Here is a 20,192-nt window from a genome sequence, read left to right on the forward strand (position 1 = left end):
CAACGTCCCTTTCTGGGATGCAGAACTCCGAGCCATGAAGCTCCAGCTCCAAGGAGTCATGCAGAACATACCGAATAAACCATCCATCACGGCCAACTCACCATTCGTTGCCTCCATCCGGGACAAATCTCTACTGCCTAAGCTCAAAATGCCCACCATTGACTCTTTTGACGGTACAACAGACCCAGTCGATCACTTGGAGACCTACCAAACACTCATGATCCTCCATGCATTCCCTGATGAAATCGTGTGTCGGGCTTTCCACGTAACACTCAAGGGGTTGACTCGACTTTGGTTTAGTCAACTGCCAGCAGACTTTGTCTCCACTTTCCAGCACCTCAGTGACTCCTTCCTCAATCATTTCATTGGAGCCCAGCGCCAGCGACGTCCGGCAACCCAACTCCTCAATATCCGTCAGACCGAAGGGAAGTCGCTGCGCAGTTTCATTACCCACTTCAACACCGAAGCCTTACAGGTAGCAGAAAACGATGGCAAGGTCATCCTTACGGCTTTCATGGCCGGTCTACGGTCATCTGACTTCCTTTTCTCTCTCTCTAAAAACCTCCTGACCTTTATGGCAACCCTACTCTCCAAAGCCCAAAAATACATGAACGCCGAAGACTCCCTAACTGCCCGACAAGATCCAATAGCCAAAAACCCGACCCCTAGAGAGAAGAGAAAGGACTCAGAAATCAGAAACACCTAGTACACTCACCAAACACCTCAGTATACCGACCAACCACTCTGAGCTAACCGGTCGGCGTTAACCCGACCGCCCGGCCGGTTCGAAAGATACACACCCCTCAACTCCCCCATGGAACAAATCTTGAACTAGATCCAGCGAGATTACCCCCTCAAATGGCCCCAACCGTCGCGGTCTCCTTCTAACAGGCGAGACCAATCCAAATACTGTCGCTTCCACCAGGACCATGGCCATAACACCGAAGAGTGTGTTAACCTCAAAGACCAGGTCGAGGGCCTGATTCGTTAGGGACGTCTCAGTCGGTTCACGGAAGCTCGCCCCCAGCAGAGGCAAAGGACTGAACCCATCAAAAACAAATGCCGGCGCACCCCTCCACGGCAACCAGCACGACCCAACCAAGGTCATGATCACCCTCCACAGTAACCCCGGCATAAGGTAACCCTGCCCCACCTGTTGGAGAAATCAGAGTTATTGCTAGCGGGCTTGCTTGTGGAGAACCATCTCGCTTGGCCCAGCGGGCAGATCTCAGAAAAATAAGACAGGGCTGAGACAAAGAAGTTGCCACACTGGACCGCCCTTCCAAACAGGCCAAACAGTGGATGGAGCCCATCACCTTTACGGAGGCCGACTGCATAGACATCTGTTACCCCTATGATGACCCTCTCGTCATCTCTGCCCTCCTCTCCAACAACAAAGTCAGACGGGTTCTCGTCGACAATGGCAGTTCTTCCGACATCATCTTCCTAAATGTCTTTCGCCAGTTCAAGATCGGGGAAGAAAATCTGTCTCCTCTCTAAGCCCCATTGGTCAGTTTCCCTAGAGACCGGGTGACCTCCATCGGCTCTATCAACCTTCCCATTACAATCAGCGAATACCCGCGGCAGACCACAAAATTACTCATCTTCCTTGTTGTCGACTGCCCCTCTGCTTACAACATCATCCTTGGCCGCACCGCCCTAAATGCCTTCCAAGTTATCACATCCACTTTCCATCTTGCCATCAAGTTCCCCACCGATCTCGGGGTCGGCACAGTAAGGGCAGAACAGACCGTAGCCAGAGAATGTTATGTCGCCTCACTTAAAAAAGTCAAGCTCAAGGAGGCTATAATCATTGAAGGACTCTGCGTCGGTGACGAGGACGAGCTGGTCAGAAGGGAACCAGTGGAAGAGCTTGTCGAGATCCTCATCGATCCCACCAACCCGGCAAAAACCACCAAGATCGACAGCCAACTATCCTCCTAGGCCAAGGCCGACCTCACCGTCCTCCTGATTGAGCACAACGATATATTTGCCTAGACCCACTCCGATATGCCGGGTATTGACCCCTCTTTCATCACCCATCGTCTCGGCATTGAACCCTATTTCCGACCTTTTCACCAGAAGCAGCGCATCTTTCATCCGGAGGGCAATACCCTTATCGCTGTTGAAGTAGATAAGCTCCTTGAGGCACAATTTATCAAAAACGTGGATTACCCCAGATGGTTGTCAAACGTAGTCCTAGTCCGTAAGAACAACGGTAAATGGCGACTCTATGTTGACTACTCCAACCTCAATCGAGCTTGCCCCAAGGACAGTTATCCCCTTCCTCACATGGATCTGCTTGTGGACGCCATGGCCGGCCATCAAATGCTTAACTTCATGGATGCCTTCTCTGGGTATAACCAAATTCTGATGCACCCGTCTGACCGGGAACACACCTCCTTCATCGCCGACCGGGAAACCTACCATTACCGTGTCATGCCATTTGGGTTGAAAAATGCCGGAGCCACTTACCAACGGTTGGTCAATGTCGTTTTTCATCATCCGATAGGCCGAAACATGGAAGTATATGTCGATGACATGCTAGTTAAAAGCAAACTCTCCACTGATCATCTAGCCGACCTGCGAGAGACATTCGGCACACTACGAAAGTATCAAATAAAGCTCAATCCGGAGAAATGCGCCTTCGGCGTAGGGTCTGGGAAATTCTTGGGTTTTATGGTCAGTCAGCGAGGCATCGAAGCTAACCCCGAAAAGATCAAGGCTTTAATAGAAATGTGGTCCCCCCGAACGGTTAAGGAAGTTCAAAGGCTTACTGGCAGAGTCGCCACCCTCAACAGCTTCATTTCCCGTGCAGACTTCAGCAGACTTCGAGTGGACGACCGAATCCGAAGAAGTCTTCCAACAGTTGAAGCAGTGCATGGCCAACCCGCCCTTACTCTCCCAAGCACTCACAAGCGAGCCTCTTTTTCTTTATCTAGCCGTCTCGAGCACCGCAATCAGTGCAGCCCTTATCAGGGAGGACGGTTCAGTACAGCGCCCAATTTACTACATTAGTCGGGCTCTAAGAGGCGCCGAACAAAACTACCCATTGCTAGAAAAAATGTCCTTGGCCCTGGTCATTGCCTCAAGATGACTCAGTCCTTACTTCCAAGCCCACTCCATAGTGGTCCTCACCGATCAACCTTTAAAGAAAGTAATGCAATAGCCCGAGCTGTTCGGCAGACTCATACAATGGTCAGTCGAGCTCAGCCAATTTGACATCTCCTACCGACCTCGAACGGTGATTAAGGGGCAGGTTATTGCCGATTTCATCCTAGAATTCACTAATCCCACTAAGCCCACTATTCCACCACCCCTCCAACCCCAAACTGAGGCAGAGGACCCCCATTCTTGGACCCTCAACGTCGACGAATCATCCCGCAAAGAAGGCAGTGGGGCTGGTCTCATCCTCACCGCCCCCGAGGGTGGTTATTTCAAATGTGCTCTCCGGTTCTTATTCGATGCAAGCAATAATGAGGCCGAATATGAGGCATTGATAGCAGGTCTCCGCCTAGCCAGAGACATTGGTGTCAGCCATATCCGCTTGTTCAGCGATTCCCAGCTTATTGTCGGACAAATTACGGGGGAATTCGATGCAAAGGAAGACACAATACGGGCTTACCGGGATATTGCACTCCCCCTTGCTCGCCTCTTCAATATTTTCCACATCAAGTACATCCCTCGGGCGGAAAACTCGAAGGCAGATGAGATGGCTCAATTAGCTTCCGCAGATCAGTCAGACCTCAGCCACGGTGTCCGCCTCGAGTACCTGACCCATCCTGCCATTTCCCCAAACCAGTAGGAAGTCCACTTCCTCCAAAATGAACTTATCCCATGGGCGGCAGATATCTTTTTATTTTTGACAACGGGGAAACTGCCAAATGACAAATAGCAGGCCGCCAAAGTCAGGGCCCGGTCGTCCAATTACATTCTTGTCAGCGGCCTCCTGTACAAAGGTGGCTTTTCACGCCCATATCTGCGATGCCTCAATCCAGCCCAAGCGACCTACGTGATGAGGGAAGTCCATGAGGGTATATGTGGTAATCATTCAGGGGCCAGGTCACTAGCCCACAAAATGCTTCGCATTGGTTATTTCTGGCCTACTCTCAACCAAGATGCGGCTGACTTCGTGTTTAAATGTGATAAATGTCAACGTTTTGCCAACATCCCCTATTCTCCTCCTACAGAATTGATCACACTTTGCAGTCCTTACCCATTCGCCAAATGGGGGATCGACCTAGTTGGCCCATTGCCCACTGGACGAAGCCAAACCAAATTCGCAATCGTCGCCATTGATTACTTCACTAAATGGGTGGAGGCGGAACCCCTTGCCACAATTACTGAGCGAAACACAACCAAATTCATCTAGCGGTCAATCGTGTGCCGATTTGGCGTTCCTCAAGCCATCATCTCCGACAACGGCAAACAGTTTGACAATGCCAAGTTCAAGAAATTCTGTGCAGAACTTCAAATCCAGCCATGTTTCTCTTTCCCAGGTCATCCCCAAGCCAACGGCCAAATAGAGGTTACCAACCGTTCTCTTCTGAAGATCATCAAAACTAAGCTGGAAGCTGCTAAGGGACTTTAGGCTGAGGAATTACCAAATGTACTCTGGGCCTACCGCACTACGCTCGAACCCCCACCGGGGAGACCCCTTTTCGCTTAACATACGGCGCTAAGGCGGTCATCCCAGTGGAAATCGGTCTGCTTACACCGAGGGTTCTACACCCGAATCCAGCACTAACCGAAGAGCTACGTCGGGCAGACCTAGACCTAATTGAAGAGCTCCGAAAGACCACTGCTGTCAAGCGGGCCTCATACCAACAGAGAATGAGAACGCACTACAACCGCAAAGTTCGACCGAGGGAGTTCGCTGTGGGGGACCTTGTTCTGCGCGAAGCAACCCTTGCCACCAAAAATTTGGCCGAGGGCAAGGTGGCAGCCAAGTGGGAGGGACTTTACGTTGTTAAAGCCAGACCTTGTCCAGGTATTTACTGACTTCAGGACATAGAGGGCCGAGACCTCTCTCATCCATGGAACACCAAGCACTTGAAGCGTTATTTTCAATAAAAGTTCAATTTTTGTATCAATCTTTTGCTGTATTTCCTTTTGACAATCTACGCACTTGAATGTTCTTATTCTCTTCTCATAAGATGTAAATCTCTGATCACATGGGCTACACTTTAATGACAAACAATCTTATTTCTCAGTTAATCTCTGTGGCATTCCCATAATGTCCTGATTGTAGCACTCAGCCAGATTGAGCTACCTAAAGCCTCAGCCAGACTGAGCACGAAGGGCTTAGCCAGACTGAGTTACTTAAAGCCTTAGCCAGACTGAGCACGAAGGGCTCAGCCAGACTGAGTTACTTGAAGCCTCAGCCAGACTAAGCACAAAGGACTTAGCCAGACTTAGTTACTTGAAGCCTCAGCCAGACTGAGCATTAAGGGCTCAGCCAGACTGAGTTACTTGAAGCCTTAGCCAGACTTAGTTACTTGAAGCCTCAGCCAGACTGAGCATTAAGGGCTCAGCCAGACTGAGTTACTTGAAGCCTTAGCCAGACTAAGCACGAAGGGCTCAGCCAGACTAAGTTACTTAAAGCCTCAGCCAGATTGAGTTAACTATGGCTCAAGCATCATTGCAACTTCATGTTTGTAGTATAGTTGTCATACTTGGTCAAATTCCAGGTCCAACTTCTACGCCTATTAACGTTCTTTACATTTCTTAACTTTCATTTTCCAACCATTTAGTATTTCAAGACTCTCAATTTTAGGACCTTTACATTTCAACATTTTTATTGCCAACATTCTTTACATCAAATTCCCTTTGCATCATAATTTCCTCACATGCTAGATTGGCTACCTACTTCTCAATTTTCCCTATGATTTTTACACAAGCCTTACATGAGTAACCATTCTCACCCTTTACAGATCCACAGAAAATAAAGCCAATATTACAACAAATAAAAAAAAAAACAAACAAACACAACTCATAATTTTATTCATTCACAAACTTATACATAAGTTTACTACAGTAATCACAAAAAAAACAACAACAAACAAAGCAGCAACAAAAATCTTTATCTACAAACAAAGTGAAAAAACTTTTACATTCATCATTCCTCCTCGCTTGAAGCAAGGTCTTCTTCGTCAATATCTTTGTCTAAGGGGGTCTGAGCCACGTCGTCTTCATCTATTTTAACACTGTTGAAGTCCAAGTCTGGAAACAACTCTTCTTTCTTGCGTCTGAACATCGTCCAGTCGCTATCCCAAAACTCGGCCAACTCATGTTTGTAGAGGTCTGACCACTGGAAGCTCTGGATCACTTCTTCTTCATTCTTGCTCCCAGCGGTCGCTCTCGACGGGCCAGCCCCCCCAAACTCCTCCCTTGCCAAGTTGTTGGCGATCGCAGCATCGATAGCCATCTGGAAGTCAGTGGACCCCTTAAACTGCTCTACTGCTGCGATACATAAGTCGGGGTACGCTGCCCTCTCAGAGGCTAGCTTGGTTTTCTCTTCCTCTAAAGCCTTCTCCAACCCCGCCTTCTCCTCCATTGACTTGGCCCGCTCGTCTGCCAACGTCCTCTCCAGCTCAGCGATCTTCAGATTAGCTTTTTCTTTTTCTTTGATCGACTGAGCACGAAGATCTTCATTGCAGGTCATGGCCTCATCCCACCATTCGTTAGCGATGGTGCAGGCTTTCTGGGCCTCTTCCAGCTTCTTCTGCTCACCAGCCAGTTGGAACTCGAGCGACACCACCTTACGGCGTTCCGTCTCCAACTCTAACTTGGTCACGAGCAGCTCAACCTGGGAACGGTCGGCAACATTGCTCTGCACCATCGCCAACACCTCTATTTTCTTCGTATTCTGGCCTTTTCTAGCCCCCTAGCATACGCACTCCACGCAGCCTTCCTCCAGCCTACGCTCTCCTTCTTCAAATTTTCAAGTTGGGCCTCCACCTCCCCCAACTTTGCCTGCAATGGCCTCAATTCACCTCTTGCAGCCGCCGCCTTGTTTAGTAGGGCCCCTGCTAAGGCGGTCGCCTTCATTTGGGCAGAGCACAACCCCCTTAGCAGTTCAGCCTCAGTGAAACTGGCGAGTGAGCACACGGCTGTGTCTTCTACTACTCCCAAAAGGCGATCTGCAGCTGTCCTGGCTGGGCCTCCTTCTCCCTCCAATCACCTAGACACTGCTAGAGCATGGTAGATGGCAGTCTTCAACTTGACCCCTTCTCCCTCTCCTTGGGGCACAGGACCCGTCTTTGGCTGTTGCTCTCCTCCCTCCTTAGGACCGGTCGCCCCACCTTCCATTTGTTTTTCAGGGCCAGTCGCCCCACTCTCCATCCTTTTCGCTGCTTCCCCCAACCCCACTTCGGGGGTCTCCTCCACCGTCACCTCCTTCCTTCGCTTCAAGGCAAGCTCCTCCACACTCTCCCTCACCCTCTTCTTCTTCTTTAACAAAGTCTCCATCTCTTTTTTGTTCATCTCCTTCAGAGGATACATTGGGGGCGATCGTGGCTCAAAGCCACCCAGATCCTTCTCCCCCAGCGACTTAGGGCGCGGTCGGATTCGCTCCCTCGCGATCGGCCTCGGAGCAGGCCTTAGTTGCGTCTCCTTATATTTGTTCGCTCGGGCGAACAACCTCCTTTCCTCTTCCTCCTTTGCCTTCCGTTGCTTCTCTAACTCCTCCCTTGCTGGATCCTCCCCCAACGATTGCGGCCCCAAGTTCACAGCAAACAACGTTAAGGGTAGGACCAGCTCAGCCCACCTCACTCCCTTCTCTTCTCTCTATTCCCTCGCCCTCTTCACTCGGTCCTCAGCCGCCTTGTCCAACTTGGGCTCGACTGATTTGGTGGGCACCTTCCGCGTTGTATACACCCCAGACCCACTGTTCGTCGTCACAAAGAACCATCTGGGTCTCCACCCCTTCACCGACGATAGAAGACCCGCCACCAGACCTCGTCCCGCCACCGCTTGCAGCGTCATTCGAGTCTCCTGCTGACCGGAGGCCTTGTAGCAGGAGAAAAACTCCTCTACTGTCATTGTCGTCCCTCTGGTCGCCTACGGCCAGGCACTCGCGCACACCATTACTATCTTCCAAGCGTTCGACATCAGTTTCCCTGGTGCCGCTTCTAGCTTGTTTAGCACATCCACCACTACTTGGGGGAGAGGTAGCCTCAAACCCCCTCGCAACGCCTCCTCGTACAAGCTAAATTCGCCCGGCAGCACATCTGATGCCCTCTCCTTAGTTGTGGACAATCTTAGCCCTTTCTCTGAGGGAATTTGATACTTCTTCCTTATTCCCTCCAACTCATCTGCTGTCAATACGGACCTATCCGGTTTGGTGTGCCAATGGTCTGGCTCACCTGACTGATAGGTCTCGCAGCCGAGATTATTGTCTTAGGGCGAGCTCGCACAGCCTGACTCGCTCCCTCCCCTTTCCTACGCTCCGTGCGATATTGTTCTGCCAAATCCACCACATCGTCGTCGCCCAATGGATCAACCCTCGCGGTTGTTGCTTCCTCTTGGGCCATCTCTCTTGTGTGTCTGCGAATAGCTTCAGATACTGGTGCGAGATAGTCCACAAAATGTTGCAAGGGGGTATCACTCGACACAAAGGAGTTTACACTTGGAATATTTTGGTTGTTTGCAAAGAGATACGTAAAACGGATAATACCAAAAGCCCAAGGTTTGCCTATATTCCAAGGGTCACAATTAAATTTCGCCAGTTTGAAAATTTTCAAAAAATTCGCCAAAACTGTCTTTTCAACACCCTATATTGACCTATCGCTTCATTTCTTGCTCAACGCCTAGCCTTCCCCATCATGGGATTCCGCCACGTGTACGCCCACGATCCACTGCCCCTTTCCCCTACCCTATCTTTTCCACTTCAAATCACCACGTGCCCTGCCACCCCTCGAGTCCCGTGCACCGCCACTTGGTCACCCTTCGTGGTCGGCCCTCCTCATGGTCGGTCCCTCCACTCGGTTACCCTTCGCAGTCGGCCCGCCTCATGGTCAGTCCCTCCACTTGGTCACCTTTCGCGGTCGGCCCTCCTCATGGTCAACCCTCCACGAGGTCGGCCCTCCTCATGGTCAGCCCTCCACGAGGTCGGCCCCTTCATTCGATCACCCGTCGCGATCGACCGTTCTTATGGTCGGCCCCTTCGCCTCGCCGGTACCTAACAACCATCATTTTATTCATTATTCCCTTTGTTGGACTAAAGTTGCACTTGGGAATGGGGGACTACTGACATGGGTAGGCCCATAAAGGCTATAGCCCACTATGAACAACCCAAGCCCACCACTTAGGGCTCAATACATAATTCAACTGATGAGACCCAACATGACTGGAAGTCAACATGGCATTAAGAATCAATGACACTCAGACACGTGGCAGGTGAAGAACAAGCCACATAAGCAGACAAAGATCCTGCAAAGTTTTACATTGCACATCAGCCATTAATAAAGCCCCTTACAGCATTTATTGCAATAAGCCCTCCCCGTCGAGACAGAACGGCCTCACCATAAACAAGGCAAGTTAGAGCATAGACTTTCGGCCATGGCGACAGGTCAGAAGGGACAACGAAATAATTACCAGAGGATATAAGCAAACGTCGAAGACAAGAAGAAGGTTAAGCTTTCTCTCTCTAATCTATCTCTACAGTCCACTTCTCTTTCTAACTTGCTCGTCGGAGGGTTCGCTGGGGGACTCCCCGTTCCCCGTTGAACTCTTGTGCAGGTTTTCTGGTGGGCTTGGTCACTTGGACACTGGTTTGGGAAACGTGGATCAGCCCGATCCGTTCCATCTGGAACTCGCAGTATCATCAACAATAATGCAAACATTATATTGATATCTCATTGTCATATTTTAAAAATGACGCATTCGGCAAAAATTTAATAAAATAATAATACATACATTACAATGATATCACATGTCACATTTTAAGAATAATATATTTAGTCAAATTTTAACAAGACAACAATACACAAATATTCCATTGTCACATTTTAAAAAGAATGACATATTTAACAAAAGTTGAATACGATAATAATGTACACATTATAATAATGTCACATCTTGACATTTTTAGAATGACACATTTGTATGGATGAAATATAGTGATATTTGGAATTTTCAAGAAATGTAATAAAAATATATTTTTAAATTCAATGAGATTTAATAGTCTACACAACAAAAAAAAAAAAAAAAAAAAAAAAAACTCATGAAACTTTTCAATATATATTTTTATTAGATGAAAATTGAATTTTCCTTACCGACTAAAAAAATGTGTGAGCAAATACGTGTGCCTATGTCAAGGACTCGTGGGAGACTTACGCTCCAGGGCCATAACTTAGGCCAAGTTTGGCATCTACTAAATAATACAAAAAGTTAAAAAGTCACTATCCTATTTAAGTCATATCATCTTATTTAAATCACATCACCTCTCTAACACATCACATCAAACCCAATCCAAACCCAATCCATATAAGCCAATAAGTCAAAAAATACACTTTTTTAGAACATCCCAAACCAACCCTTATACTTCGTTGGTCGAGTCTACAATAATTGAGGCCTAACAGTGACTTTTTTTTTCTTTTCTTTTTTTTCCTCTTTTGACGCGATGATTAAAACAAGTAAATATTTACCTAGTAAATTAAAGGTGTGAAATTTCTAATATTTTGTCCGTCGACTGTTAAGGTGTGCAATTTTGTAATATTTTGTCCTTTGACTGTTAATTTTTTTTTCTTATTTTCTTATTGAGTTATTTATTTCTATTTGTTATGAATTATTCTTTGAAATAGTTGTCGGGTTTGTAAATATGCATTGTTAGACTTTAATTATTTGATTTTATGTAATTATTCTTATTTTAGTACTTGAACTCTTATTGATTGACCAAAAAAAAAAAAAAATTGATCAAACAAATTATCAACTTAGCTAGTTCGGTAGATCATTCATATATATTTTTATTTAGAAAGACAACAAATTAAAAAATTTATTAATATTATAAGTCTTATATTGAGTTGTTTATATCTTAGCGTTCTAATGATAATTAGTGGACTTCTAGTCATGCAGTTTCAGATTATAATTATTGAGTTTTATCTAAACTTTTACTTAATGATTAATAATAAAAAATAAATAATAAAGCTTTGAAAATATATATGTGTATCTATGATCACTACCTTTCAGCATTAATCTTCGATTAATTGTATATATAAAATGATATGATTTTATTGATATTTGTTTTAAAATAAAGTAGAGTGCTCATTAATGTCATTGTTGGTAAGAAAATTTGTATACAAATTTGATAACAACAGAATTATGATAAATTCTACTTTACCATCTTGGGATTTAATTTATGTCTATGTAATTAACTGTCACTTAGAAATAAACATATAAAATTTTGTAGCTTAAAGTATACTATCAGACCTATTAACCACCACTACCACAACGACCCTCTATCACCACCTCTTCTAATACACCCACAAACACATTAGTAACTCTCAATGAAGCATAAAAAATATTATGAGTAAGTATCAATAGTATCAAGAACATTTAGATGTATGGTGACACAATAACTTTTCATAAAGTACGATAACTCACTTGAAATTTTAGAATTATTTTTATTAGAGAATTGAATTCCATAAGATTAAGAGTACATAAATAATAGGATAAGTTTTACTTTTATCTTCTTGTGATTTGATCTATGTCTCTATAATTATATATCATTTTATGAAATAAAAACATAAATTTTTATAAATTAGAGAGTATCTTCAAACTTATTAACCACCGCTAGTACACCAACCTTCCATCACCACTTCTTTTATTAACCATCACTAGTACACCAACCTTCCATCACCACTTCTTTTAATAGAGTCATGAACACATAATAACTCTCATTTTTATTTTAATTTTTATTTTTTGGTCAACAATAAAATGTGAGTATATTAATAAAGTTAAGTTACAATTTAAAAGAATTACCGCTCATCCATCAATTTGAACTCGAAAACTTCTACTCACCGCACTTTAAAGCGCGGCTACATGCCATTCGGCCACAGGGGTCTTGGTTCCATAGTAACTCTCATTGCAACATACAAAATATCATGAGTAACTCTCAATGAAATTGGGAAAATCCTAATGTATACGACTGACAGACTCGTGACACAGTGACTCTCCGTAAAATAAGGTGCCCACATATAATTTCAAAGTTGTTTTTATTGGAGGATTGAATACCACAAGATAAGAACACATAAATAATAAGATAAATATCACTTTAACTCTTTATAATTTTACCAATATTTACATAATTATCTATCATTTAGAAGTAAGCATATTAAATTTTGTAGACTAAAGTATATGACCAGACCTCTTAACCAGCATCCCCATTACTTCTAATACAATCATGAGCACATTAATTTTCAAATTATAATTTTAAAAAAATCAAAAAAATAATAATTTTTATTGAAAACATTTGTTTGCAAAAAAATAGTAGAAATTTTATATATATTTTTTTTTACATAAAAAAAAAACGTGCCTATAATAAGTGATTCACATCCTCAAGCAAACGTGCAATGAAAATGTCACACGTATACTACCCGTAGGTTATGTCTATGGGGTATTAACTTTTGGGTTGAATTATTACACCCAATCAAAAGACTCTGAGTTGTACCATTATGACTCATTACCACAGCACGGGTGCAACAACACCAAAAGCACAACCCCTGTAATGCAGCTTTCTTGTCCTTTCAGTTATTTATTTTATGAATTATGGAATCAATACTATGTGCTCTGATGAGTGCACTCCAAACTACAAAACAAAGCTCTTTGTCATGGACTGTGTTTGGTAACCTACACTTGCTTGTCTTACTACTACTTTTATTTTAAATAAATTAAACAATTATCATCCTCGAGATTTTAACAAAATATATAACAAAATACAAAATTAATATAATAATATATTTTCTATTTTTTTAAGATTAAAAAATAAGTGAAAATGACAAAAATATTGAAAAAATTCAAAAATAAACTTTTTATCTTGGTTCATCGGGTTAAAGCCTACAAGTTGGCTGTTGACCTGTGAGTGACACCTTAGTTTGTGAGCTTGTTTGTGCCAAACCAATTGAACCATATTTGGGTCTACGATTTTGACTCACGGTCGAACTCAAGCTCGCTTGAAAAAAGAATTTTGGGCTTGGCCCGCAGATTCAATTAAGCATTATTTTCATTAACAATGTTTGGTAGTTCGAATTTTTATGATCGAATAGTTTGAATGTCTCAAAACGATGTCATTTTAGTGATCAAACTACGTGGTTTTGAAACATTCGAACTAATTAGATTACACAAATTTGATCTACTAAACATTTTTCTATTTTTACCACATGACCTAATGCGGATACTTAGGGGTGTTTTAGAAAGTTTATAAAACCTTAACTTTTTGACTTTTTTTTTTTTTTTTACTCTTTTGGCAAAAAAATATTGACTTTTTTGATGACTTTTTTGTGACTCTTTTTAGAGAACTTGGTAAAAAGTCAAAAAACTCACTTTTTACCAAATTCCCGAATTGCCCCGTAGTTATTTCCAAATCTCACATGATTTTTGTAACATTGGTAATCTAATAATTCTACTAATAAAAAAATCTCCTAACATAAAATCACCAAAGATTGTATTTAAATAAAATGTTAAAATTAAAAGGAAAAGCCTCTTAACTCAAAAAATATATTTAGAAAATTAATGAATATCTGAGATTGAAAAATTTTAAAAGGAAAATTATTAATAAAGCCAAGAACATTTAGATGTACGCCACGTAGATCTTGAAAAAAAAATTAAAATATAAATTATCAAAATAAAAAGAAAAATTTTAAAGATCATAATAGAAAAATAATTAACATAAAACAGGCAAAGCATAATTACTCAAATAAAAACACCAAAAATAGAGAAGATCGCCCATCAGATGGAGAGGATTTGGTTCATTGGGTTGAGAAGCAAGCATCATGAGCTGTCTCTTCCTGTTGATTGAGAACTGATTTCGTTTGCTGTAAACTCAACTGAAGAAACGCCAGAGAACTGTCTACCTTCCTTCAGTTAATATTACACCCTAGAGAAAGGGTATTTTAAGAGATGATTAAAAGTTAATTTTTTAATTATTTTTAGTTTTTTTTTTTAAATATATATAAAAATTATGAGAGATGATGTGATTGTTCAAAATTGAGAAATGATTTTTAATCCATTTCTTAAAAAAGGTCAGAATCTAACTTTTTTTTAATAATATAATTATTATATTTTAAAAATATTTGGTTTGTTTTTCAAAAAAAAATTTTGAAAAAAATTCTCTACAAACAAATTTTCAAGAGTAATCAAACCAAACAAATTTTTCAAAAAAAAATCTCAAAATTTTGTTTAGTTATCTACTTTCCAAAATCACTCTCTCTCTCATACACATCAAATCAATTACTTTTTTTAAAACTCTCTCCCTAAAATAATTTTCTAAATCCATTTCTAAAAAAAAAACAAACCAAACAAGTTTTCGTACTTTTGATCTCAAAAACTACTCTACAAACACAAACCAAAAACACCCATTAATTTTGAAAAATTATCTTTTGATAGTATATTTTTTTAAAAATATCAATTATCATAATTATACTTTTGTGTTATTAATATAATTGTTATATTTTAAAAATATTAATTTTTTAAAATTATCTTTTGATAATATATTTTTTGAAAAAAATCAATTATCATAATTATACTTTTTGTGTTATTAGTAAATTTAAAAGAAGGCCAAAATAATAAATTTATATTATTTTATTTATTAATTTTTGACAAAAAATTAATATTTTAAAATAATAAAAAACAAAATAAAAAATTAATATTTTAAGACGGAGAATGTGAATGACATTATCAAATTTCACTAACACTACTATGTTCTTGCCATTTTCATGTTCGAAAAATATTCATTCCTTTAATTTTGTTTCTTCAATTTTATCTCTAATTATGTGAAATTAAGGCCTCATTTGAAAATGTACTATTTTAATAATTTTTTTAACTTTGTAACTAAAATTTGAGATAAAAAAATTAATATATTTGAGATGATTTTTTAATTTTTTATAAAAAAAAATATGTAAAAAATAGAGAGAAAAAATAAATCTTTAATTTTTTGGTATAAGTTATTGAATTTTTTTGTGACTTTTTGACTTTTAAATTAAAATATTGAGTTATCAAACGAGTTATAAAGAAATTGAAGACAAGAAAAAAGAGTGTAAAATTGCTTCATATAAAATGTATCACGACATGAAAAATGAAATTAGAGATGCAAAATTAAGAAATATAATGTCACTTGTCCATGACATTGCAATGGATTGCTATGACATTTTCTTTAACCCAAGGGTGCGGCGGACACGCTCAAGATCTTAAATTCAACTCTCTTTGATGTTAGTTATTAGAGTGATAGTATATATGATTGGTATGACAAATTTTTTAGAAATGGACTAACTGTACCCAGTATTAAAAGTATGGGTTCAAATTCTCGTCTGTATGCAAGTCATCGACTTACTAACATGATTAAGTGGATCTGCTATATAGCATCGCCTAAGAGTGACATTTGAGATCTCGAATCCTTATGGTCTAATCTCATAAGCCACCTTTATGTAGTTCGACCCCTTTTTTCAAATGACATTTTCTTTTAAAAATAATAATAATAAAACAAAGTTAAACTTCTCTCTTATTTAAATTTAAACTTGAATGTTATATTTAAGCCCATAATAGGTTTTTTTTTTTTTAATGTTTCAAATTCATAAATTTAAACTTGAATGTTATGTTTAAGTCCATCGTAGATTATTTTTTGTGTTTCAAATTTTTTATTTTATGCTTTTGTTATAATACCATTTATGAAAAAAATTAAGTCGATCTAATAATTATAATATTTTTATTTTATCACGTTTGTCTAAAAAAATGAACGATAAGTATACTTCTAAATTACAACCTTAATAAAGTCTAATATAATTATATTAAATTTATGGGACTAATTGTACTTCTTTTAAATCTCGAGCGAGGTTATAATTTACATTTTTAATTACAATAGAAGTGAAAATCTAAAAATAACTACAAACAAATATATTTTTAATTTTCAAGACAATTTTGTCCATCTTACTCTCTCTTCCTCATATCTCTCTTAATTTCACCTATTCCAACTTTGGCAATCCCCCCGCTGCCAACCACCCAACCCCTCCATTTGGGTGGTGGTGATGTGTGTTTTGAAGAGAGAATTATAATAACAAAGCTACTTGAAGTAAAAAAATAAGTGTCTAATCGTACACTACTAGTACATGCTCATTCACATTCATAACTAGAAGAAGTACCAGTGAGAGACTTTTGAATCAAACTAGCTTAGCCAACTTACCAAAGTATATAACAAAGCTATTTGGAGTCAAAAATAGGTCCCTAAGTTAACCACATAAGCACATGCCTACTCACAACCACAACAATGCAATTTGGAGTAAAAAATAGAAGTCTAACACAAGTACATGCCCACTCAAACTCACAAAACACTTCTAAAAAAAAATCACATAACACTCAGAAATAGAGGGGGGAGAAAGAGAGAGACGGAGAGCCAACTTGCCAAGTATAACAAAGCTAGTTGGGGTCAAAAATAAGTGTCTAACATTAGTCATACAGAAGTAGTACATGCCCACTCAAACTCATAAAACACCCCCCCAAAAAAAATGTTATATTTAAGAGAATATAATTTGTAATAAGGCTTTTACCATTTTTGCTCAAATAAAAATATTAATCAATAATTAAATAAAATAATTTACAAATTAAGGGCACCTCACAAATATAAAAAAAACACAATGTCAAGGGATTAATTTGGTATCTAAGATGTTTTTTCACAGGACATGAAATTTAAGATTGAATCTTATCAGAGTTAATATAGTTTTTCTTCTCCTTATTCTCCTTCATTTTTTTGACAATAAAAAATATAATATTGTTATCTTGACAACTCGAAATCCCGGTGTCAGATTATTTTTCAGAATAACTTTATTCAGCACATTTATCAATAATTTTTATTTTTTATAAAAATGTGTCAGATTATTTTTCAAAATAACTTTATTCAGCACATTTATCAATAATTTTTATTTTTTATAAAAAATTTATTTGTAGATCATTTTCTCTGGAACAGATTGAAGCAGTGAAAGAGGAGGTTGCAACAATTTATTTATTTATTTTCATAATCAATAATAGCACAACTTACATTTGCTTAAAAGGGTAGGGGAGTGAAGAGGTAAAGAGAGGCCCCAGGGGCTTATAGTAGCAACTCATGAGTTTCCAAATACAGGCAGCAATGTATTTGCACAAACACATTAGCAAAATAGTACATGTACTATTTCAGCTTGTAGCTATAGCTAGCTAGAGATAGAACCATACATGAGAATTTTTTTTTTTATTTTTTTATTTTTTTTTTTTTTATCAACGCCTCCTAGCAGCCGTTTCCCTTTGGGAATTGAAGAAGACAGCAGCAACAGGAAGGCCAAGTCCATTCTCTTGTGCAAATCTTCTGGTACTGAATTGATCCCTTGAAGATGGTGTTGCCACTGCCTGTCTTCTTTGCTGCTTGAATAGAAAAAACACAAACCTATGGATCCCAATGTATGGCCTTGGTATTTCATATTCCATCACCTCTCTCCCTGTATAAATATATATATATATATATATATATTTACATTTGGCAAACAAAACCCATATGTTAAATAAGTCATTTTCCATCACTCTCTCTCTCTCTGTCTCTATAGGAATGAGAAGACATACCAAAGGAGGAATCTGTGGTGCCTGGAATGTCTGTGACTATCCTGTAATTTTGTCAACAAAAGTTGAAAACATAAGTATGCTTTTTGGGGTACATTAGGAGAATGATTTTGCTTTTTGATAAGACTTGGAACAGTTAACCTCCTAATAATTACATGATTCTGGCCAGTTGAATCAGTCTTAGCCCCGTTTGTGAATTAAATATTTTAGTTGTTTTTTTATTTTTTACAAAAAAATGTACAAAAAAAAATATTAAGAATAATATGATAACTTATAATAACTTTTTTACTACAAATCTCACGCTCCAAACGGGGCCTTAGTTGGTTCCATTCCCTTTTCGTGACTTGTTTGAATTTTGAAAAAGTCTCAAAACACAAAAATTGATTACTAAACCAAACACATTCATCTTATGTATGAGGTGGGTTCCACATTTTTGTGAGTCCTACAATCATGGATTATATAATTGATTTCTATATGACTAGAAGAAACTGTTCTATTCCGTTCAGTTTTAGAGGGCATACCAGTGCAAGTGCTCCCTCAGGTATGGATCACTAGGACCAGGAACATCTGGGTCTGTCATAATCTGCAAGATGGCACATAGCTCGGGTCAAATATATAGAACAGACAGAAGATAAGTGAAAGGAAGAGAATGGTTGGTTGGGTTGGGCTACAGAAGAATACTCATGTACCAGTGTAAAGAAGGACCTCATATCACCGCCTTCAACTTCAACCCTAGGTTTAGTGGTCACTGAGGAAGGAAATAGCTCATGCCCATTAAAGACCTGCCTGTTGTTGTAAGTGACACTCATTTTGACACTTGGACAGAAGGTATCAACAACATCCCCAATCACTCTTCCAACCACTAGAGGGTCTGAATTTCTTGCCATGAGAGAGGAGACAGAGAGAGGGACTTGTGAAACAGAACAAGACAAATTTTTTTTTTTTTTTTTGTAGGAAGTCTTGTTAATGAGGATTGAGGTAGAAACCTTGTATTTTATAGTGCTTAAAAGCACCCCTACAAGCAACCTTTGCCTGTGTTATCTTCTTTTTTTGGATTCCTATGCCTGTGTTATCTTCAAGTACATATATGACTATTGAACTTTGTGTGTGTTGATGTGGTGTGGGTTACTAGCCTTGAGTATTATGTGGCTTAGCATTTTGCCAAAAAAAAAAAAGAGAGAATGGCAAATTTTGTAGTGCGCACCACACTTCTTTGGATCTATTTCTTTGATTACCACCCAATGTACTTAAAATTATGACTTAATTACATTGAGTGTAATTAAAGAAATACTTATAATGAATACTTTTAGAAGTGCGCATCACAGATTATGTCAAAAGAAAATATTTCTATGAAAAATTAAAGAGAGAGGGGTGGAAAAGGATGATTTGACATGCAACTCTCTCTCTGTTGCACTCAAATATGTATATATATATTTTACACTAGCAGTACAAGAAAATGATGAAAGTAAATATGGGTTTCCACCAATTAAAGAAGTTCCATCTTATGTTCTTTTGTTTTTTTTATAGAAAAAGAAAAGGAGAGTTTGGAGATACTCGTTGGACATTCTCAACCTACCAAAAGCATTTGAGGCATGGAGACTTTTGTTTTTAAGGTAAGGAAAGGAAAAATTCCCCAGTTGGGTGTTGTTAGAACCTTCTACATTTAAGTAAATTATTAGATATTCTTAGTGTCGCAGTTGTATTTTTAGTCAATAAAAAATTGCAACACACATTAAAGGATCATTGTTTATTTTTTAATTATCTAACAAATGTGAGTCAACATGTCTCACTCAAATATTACATAATGTTCTGAAACTACTTAATAATTTTAAGCTATCCTATAAGATCTTACTAGTTGTAAAGATATTAGACAATTTTGTTTTTAAGGTAAGAAATGCCAAAATTCCTCAGATGGGTGTTGTTAGAACCTTCTTTATTTTGACCTATCTTATAGGAACTTACTACTACTTGTAAAGTTATAGAGAATAATAGAGGGGGTATAAAGGAGTTCCACCAATCCCACATACAATTACATAGTGCAAGTGGTTGGGGTGAGGTCATTTCAAAGTAAAGAGAGATTCAGTTGAAGAGATTCAGTTGGGCTCATTTCTGTGCTTCAATTGGTAAAAGGTGAGAGTGGAATTGCCACATATATGGAAGACAACTCACTTTTCCTCTCTTCTTAAATCCATGTGCTCCACTTTGCATCTACTCACTCACTCACTCACTGACCACCATTTTTTCCAAATCAAGCCTCTTTCTTCTTCTCTTTTTCAACTCTCTTGCAGTTTCTAGTTATGGCATGTTGATTTAATGTTAAATTCTTCACAATCCAATCCTTTTTTTGAATCCTTGGTTATAAGTTACATGGTCAGAAGTAGGATGGTGTCCTTTCA

The 20,192-nt window shown here is 39.3% G+C and overlaps 1 protein-coding gene across 1 annotated transcript; it reads right to left on the bottom strand.

Annotated features, from left to right (window-relative positions):
* Positions 1-17,192: 17,192 nt before the first annotated feature.
* On the bottom strand, positions 17,193-18,856 carry LOC114273477 (CEN-like protein 2). Its single transcript, XM_028215263.2, has 4 exons — positions 18,486-18,856; positions 18,318-18,379; positions 17,800-17,840; positions 17,193-17,678 (listed from the first exon to the last, which is right to left on the bottom strand). The coding sequence occupies exons 1-4, from the start codon at positions 18,681-18,683 to the stop codon at positions 17,461-17,463; spliced, it is 519 nt and encodes a 172-aa protein (XP_028071064.1). The 5' UTR covers positions 18,684-18,856; the 3' UTR covers positions 17,193-17,460.
* Positions 18,857-20,192: the final 1,336 nt, after the last annotated feature.

Source organism: Camellia sinensis, chromosome 12 (assembly GCF_055761805.1).
Source record: "Camellia sinensis isolate YWXY chromosome 12, ASM5576180v1, whole genome shotgun sequence".
Lineage (NCBI taxonomy): Eukaryota > Viridiplantae > Streptophyta > Magnoliopsida > Ericales > Theaceae > Camellia > Camellia sinensis.

Bases quoted from the DNA above. Each gene is read 5' to 3' on its own strand.
- LOC114273477 (XM_028215263.2), bottom strand. From the start codon at position 18,683: ATGGCAAGAAATTCAGACCCTCTAGTGGTTGGAAGAGTGATTGGGGAT. The intron at 17,841-18,317 runs GTATGCCCTCTA...ACAAAATTACAG, and splicing joins CTGAGGGAGCACTTGCACTG to GATAGTCACAGACATTCCAG. The intron at 17,679-17,799 runs GTATGTCTTCTC...ATATTTATACAG, and splicing joins CACCACAGATTCCTCCTTTG to GGAGAGAGGTGATGGAATAT.